This window comes from Mesoplodon densirostris, chromosome 2 (assembly GCF_025265405.1).
Source record: "Mesoplodon densirostris isolate mMesDen1 chromosome 2, mMesDen1 primary haplotype, whole genome shotgun sequence".
Taxonomy (NCBI): domain Eukaryota; kingdom Metazoa; phylum Chordata; class Mammalia; order Artiodactyla; family Ziphiidae; genus Mesoplodon; species Mesoplodon densirostris.
The window spans coordinates 10232176-10238474 of record NC_082662.1 but is presented as its reverse complement, the minus strand read 5'-3'; the positions used below and the strand labels follow the sequence as shown (position 1 = coordinate 10238474).

At 47.6% G+C, this 6299-nt stretch overlaps 1 protein-coding gene across 1 annotated transcript in view; it reads left to right on the top strand.

Annotated features, from left to right (window-relative positions):
• Positions 1-2088: 2088 nt before the first annotated feature.
• LRRC38 (leucine rich repeat containing 38) overlaps positions 2089-6299 on the top strand; it is a 64134-nt gene continuing 59923 nt past the window's right edge. The window contains exons 1-2 of the mRNA XM_060118316.1: positions 2089-2230; positions 3318-3386. Of these exons, the coding sequence (XP_059974299.1) occupies positions 2089-2230; positions 3318-3386 (211 nt within the window). The remainder of the gene's footprint in view (positions 2231-3317; positions 3387-6299) is intronic.

Below are 6299 nucleotides of genomic sequence, written 5' to 3'. Positions count from 1 at the left end.
TGAAGCCACCATTCATATCATGAGTGTCCCTAGGGAGAAGCCCACATGGCAAGGAATGAGGTCTTCTGCCAACACCAAGCGAGTGAGCTTAGATGCAAATCTTCCAGCCTCAACTGAGCTTTGAGCCGACCATATCCCTGGCTGACTTCTTGACTGCAACGTCATAAGAAACCCTGCATTGTAGTCACTCATCTAATCCACTCCCAGATGCCTGACCCTCAGAAACCGTGAGGTAATGAATGTTCATTGTTGTTTTGAGCTGCTACATTTTGGGATAGCTTGTTACACAGCAACAGATACTAATACAATCTATTTCTCAATCGCTTGCACACTTTAAAGGGCAATAAAGGGTGTGATTGATTGGCTCCCTACAGTTCCAACAGAAGGCAGGATCTGAGGTGTAACTGGTGGACTGGTGGACTCCACTCTACTCTGGGAGAAAATAGCGCAGGATGCTTGAGCATCCGTCCTGCAGACCTGAATGTGAATCCTGACTCTGCCATTACTTCCTCTTGCGTGATCGTGGGCACATCATTTAACCAGGCTAAGCCTCAGCCTCTTCATTTAAGTAAGTGGAGATAATAATATCTACCTCATGAAGTTGTAAGAAATAAATGAAATGATGCAAGTAAAGAACATGAGGATAAGCATTCCCTCATATGCTAGTTTTTAATGTGAACTGATGCCATCCCTTTTCTTATCATTAACTTGCAGGAGGTGTCAAGGGTCGAGCCTCTCCATTGCCCCACCCCACCTACCATCCCTTGTACCATAGACTGGGGGGAGACTCAGTTTTGAAAGCTGAGTGGGATGTGTTTATAAAATAGCAAAGGTATATTTGCCTTTTGGAAATCACCTCAAACCTCACTTTAATTTGTGCAAACCGCAAAATAATCCCACATGGACTACCAGCTCTACTCATTGCTTTAGTTGGAGGACATTTGGGACAACTGGTCCCCTTCAGAGTGGGTCCCTTTTATTAATTTCTAAGGAGAATAGAATCTGATTATTTTTTCAAGAGTCCTTCCCAAGTGATGCCTCCCTAACAGACATCCAGGCGCTTGAAAGCAAGCATAATGCCCCGGTATTAAGTTTACTTGGCTAATTTTAAATCTCTGGGCATCCGTCAGGTACTTAGCTCCAAATTATATGGTGGATATGGGTTTTTCTTAGACTTCATCCATGCAGCAGGTAAATAAGACAGCTCTGTGAAGGGACCATAAAAAGCCATGTAAAGGCTCAGTGTGTCTGTCCTCCTCTGGCAAAGGCTGCCATCCCCTGTCCAGCAGAACTGTCCTCCAGCTTTTGTACAGTCTGGCAACCCTGAGACTGGGGGACGACCCAGGATAAGTAACCTCCCAGGTTAATAGAGACCACCAGCCCAAGAGGACCTCAGCTCCCAAGCCTCTCTGGCAGCTCAGCCCTCCTTCTAAGTCTTCATCATCAAAATCATACTGTTCTTCCTGCAGTCTTTGGAAAAACCGCTTGGGACATATGCAGTGTCCACCCTCGCCACGAGAGGGTGCAGTAGGGCAACATTCCTCCTTGTGGTGCTGCAGCCAGAGGGACCGTTTGGCATGTTAAGCCCTGTCCCCCCGGATGACGCCTGGAGACAAGACAAATATAGCATAAACAATAGTCGGAGGCTATAATTTGGGTGCCACAGCCTCGGGTGTCAGCTTCTCCTCTTTCTTTTTTTGATTTTTTTTTTTTTTAAACATCTAATGAGAGGGAAGTGTGCTGGGTTTGGAAAGAGAAGCTCTCTTTTTCAGGCCAAGGTCTAGGCTCAGATTTGTCTGGTTGGAGCAGGGCCCTTTTAATTTTTCTAAAATGAGTTAATAGGTTCATTCACTCACTGGACAACTAGCTACTGAGCACAAACCAGCACGTGCCAGGCACTCTGCAAGACACCGGAAATACAAAGGATTTTCTGGTCCTGGCGGGGCGGTGGGTGCTGTGTAGGGCACAGGCAGGGCCAGGCTGCAGGCTGGGCTTCACTGACGGGGCTGGGTGTGGAGGTTTGAGACGGAGTTAAGGGATGAGTGTGAGTGTGCAGGGCACTCGGAGCATCCAGGCCCAGGGGAGGGGATGAGTGCCGGCCTGAAACAGCACCATCAGGCCCTGCGGCCAGTCTGGGCCCGCCCGTCTCCACCACCGCCGTCTCTGCCTTCTAACCTGGCTCCCAGCTTCCCCTCAGACTCGCCACACACCAGTCTCTCCCCAGTGGCCGGTAGGATCTTTAAAAATATTAATCAGATCCAGTCCCTCCCTTGTGCAAAGGCTCTGGTCACATCTCACTCAGGGGTCCCCTCCCTGCATACCCTCTGACCCTCTTCTGCCCTCCAGACACACTGGCCTTCTTTCTTTTTTGTTTTTTTTTTTTGTTTTTGAATTTTATTTTATTTATTTTTTATGCAGCAGGTTCTTATTAGTTATCCATTTAATATATATTAGTGTATACATGTCAATCCCAATCGCCCAATTCATCACACCACCACCCTCCCCCCACCCTGGCCACTTTTCCCCCTTGGTGTCCATATGTTTGTCCTCTATTTCTGTGTCTCAATTTCTGCCCTGCAAACTGGTTCATCTGTACCATTTTTCTAGGTTCCACATATATGCATTAATATACGATATTTGTTTTTCTCTTTCTAACTTACTTCACTCTGTATGACAGTCTCTAGATCCATCCATGTCTCTACAAATGACCCAATTTCGTTCCTTTTTATGGCTGAGTAATATTCCATTGTATATATGTACCACATCTTCTTTATCCATTCGTCTGTCGATGGGCATTTAGGTAGCTTCCGTGTCCTGGCTATTGTAAATAACACTGGCCTTCTTTCTAACTCTGGAACTCTCCAAGAGCAGCCAAGCCTTAGGGCTCTCAGGCTGACTATTCCTTCTATCCAGGGCCTGCTTAGTGGGCATACGGCCCATGTAGTCACACAGGGCCCCGAGCTTGGAGGGGCCTCACTCTTGGTTTAATGCCCCATTGTCACCAACGTGAAATTCTTAATACGTGTGGAATAGGATCCCACATTTTCATTTCAAGCCCAGGACCCTGAGAATGACATGGCCGGCCCTGCCTCTGCCTAGACCTCGGTCTTGGCACGTCTGGCTCCTTGAGTCACCCAGGTCTTTTCAGCTCGGATGTCACCTCCTCAGAGGGCCCATCCCCTGGGCACCTGCCCAAAGCAGCCCTACCTGGTCTCCCTTGCTCTCCCCACAATACCATCCCTGTCTGCAGTGACCTTATAGTTTAGTTCTCCCGTGCTTGCTGTCTGTCTCCTCCTGTTCACACCACCTGTCCACAGCCGGCTGCGTGCCCGTGCAGAGACGGCCCTGGGGGCGCTGGGGCACCTTTGCAGGAGGGAGGGTCCTAGGTGAGTGTGAGCCTGATGGGGCAGGGGAGGAGGTGGGCATGGGAGCTGGGGCCCCAAGACCTGGGCAGTTCTCTTCTCTTTTCAAAGTTTTATTGAAATATCGTTGATTTACAACATTGTGTTAGTTTCAGGTGTACAGCAAAGTGATTCAGTTATACATATATATGTAAATATACATATTCTTTTTTTTACATTCTCTTCCATTCTAGGTTATTACAAGATACAGAGTAGAGTTCCCTGTGCTATACAGTAGGTCCTTGCTGATTTTCTATTTTATATATAGTTTACTAAACTCTCTTGCGCAGCCCCAGGCAAGGCTTCTCCCTCCACTGCCACACCAGCGCCGCTGTGTGTCCAGTATGTGGCCCATCCTTCCTGCCGCTGAGGAGCTGTGAAATTCTAGACCAGAGCAGGGGGAGTGAATTCCCCTCTGACGTCAGTGGCTGATCCAACATGTGTCCTGAAGCCTGAGAAGGAATGACTGGCATTTTCTCTCCCACTTGGAGCCTTGCGGATGTAATCCTGGAGACAGAGGGAGGGCCAAGTATCCAGGTAGGGTTGTTTATAGCTTTTGGGCGCTTGGCAGCTCGATTTGAGTTAAGTCAGCCTTAAGTTTTTGACTAAATATTTGCATGCGCATCTTCAGGTTAGAATTATCCAGAACCTCCAAGGGCATCTGGCGCTACACAGCTGCTGCCTCTGACTCTGTATTTTGCCAAAGGACGTGGTTTCTTTTCTTCTAAAATTTCTCCAGTGTGGAAAAGAATGACTTGGTTAAGGCTGTGGTTTGTGAGACAAAGGGTTCAAATTGTACTGTATGCTTTGTATTATTCAGTTGAAAGTGTGACTTTATCATAATCATTATCATTATTGTTGGTTTTTGATTTACCCAGAACTAGAGGGCTGTCTCCTTCCTGGAGAAATGAAGACTTTTATTCAATTAATTCAAGAAATCTTTATTGAGTGTCTGCTATGTAATAAGCAGGATGTGGGGCTCATCTGGGGGAACCAAAAGATAATAATAATTGCTGTTGTTTAGGCATCAGACACTGAACGGGGTACACTATGTATGTGAACTCACTGTAACCTCCAGCCACTCCCTGAGGGGGTGTGTTATTTTTATTCCCATTTGACAGCTGAGAAATCTGAGTCCTAGAGGGAGGTGAAGCCACGTGCTGAGTCGCCCAGCTAATATCATGGACAGTTGGAAGTGGACCTGTCTGTGCCACTCCAGCCTCCAAGCTCATGATCACTACCCCATCATGGTGGTGGGAAGAAGGATGGTGACCTAAATCCTTGGGCTTTGCCCACAGCCTCAAGATGGGTCCGCCAGCCCCAGTGAAAAGGAATCACTTTATCACCACCCCTCTCATCTGTAATCTTTGGAGGAATTGCCCCATTTGCTCCATCCAACAGAACGGGCACTTTTTCTGGTGGAGTGTGGGTAGGGATGCCACAACAAGCTGTACACCCCACACTTCCAGGGAGCACCATTCACATAACCTACTGTCCCTTGAAGTAGTGCACTGGTTAATTGCAGTGGCCCTGAGTTAAGATTCACTGCCTTAATGAAGTTATTCAAAATAAAGGGGCAAGAGGGCAAAAGGAGCTTGAGGAAGGAGGAGAGAAATTGTCAAGTGTGGGTACCACCTGGCCAGGTAAGATTCAATGTCCACAGTGAGGAAGCTTTGAAAAGGAAACAACTTATACCAGTTTTCTATTTCTGCATAACAAATTACCCCCAAACTTGGCAGCTTAAAACAACAAACTCTTATTATCTCACAGGTTCTGTGGGTCAGGAATCTGGGAGTGCCTCTGCTGGGTGGTTCTGACTCAATATCTTTCTGGGGGTTGCAGTTGCCATGTGGGATGGGGCTGAGGTCATCTGCGGCTGGAGAACCCACGTGCAAGCTCACTTCTGTGCTTGTTGGTGGGAGGCCTCAATTTCTTGCTGACCATTGGTAGGAGACCTCAGCTTGAAACCAAGCAGGACCCTGTGGGGCTCCTGGGCATGGAAGCCTTTCTGTGTTCCCTGTTTCTTGATTGTAGGGAATAGACTCCAGCCTCCATGACCTTCCCTGAGTTCCAAAGGGCAGATTCTCGAACAGTTGCTAATCAGGGAAGGGAAGGAATGCAGAGACAAGGGAGGAGTAGTCAAGAAACAATAGTGCAGCTTTGGGGCAGGGTCCAAGTTCCTCCTCAAAGGATACACATAACAATATCTTTGAGCTCTTCCACAGAACTAAACCCCCCAACAACTGGAAGATGAACTACTTAATGAAGAATTCTTCATTCGAGAGAGAAGGTCCTAGTTTGCTAACCTTGAGAAACACAGCTCATCAGGAGACCACCTGAGACCAGATTAAAGGAATGCAGGCCCTGCACACACCCTGATCTTTATTAGCAACCCCACCCTTGAACCATTCCTATAATACTCCTCACCAATCCCTCCAAGTTGGGACATACAGTTTTTGAGGGCATGAGCCCACTGTGTCCCCCTTTGCCTGACAAAGCAATAAAGCTATTCTATTTCACTCCGAACTGTCTCCTGGATTCAATTCAGCACCGGTGCACAGAGGCTGAGTTTTTGTCATCAAGCTCTTTGCCATGTTGCAAAGCTCTCTATAGGCAGCCTGAGTGTCCTCATCAATGGCAATTGGCTCCTCCCAGAGAGTGTTTTGAGAGAGAGAGATCTGAGATGGACACTGTAGTCTTATAACTAATACCAGAACTGACATGCCATGAGCTAGTGGTCACAGGGACCACCTCAGTACAGTGTGGGAGAGGCCACAAGGGTGAGAAAGCCATGAAGGGGACCACTAGAGTCTGTCTTGGAGGCCAGCTTCCACACAGCTGTGAAACAGGAACACAAGCATCCTTAGAAAATCAACATGCAAAGCCAGTAATTGCTCG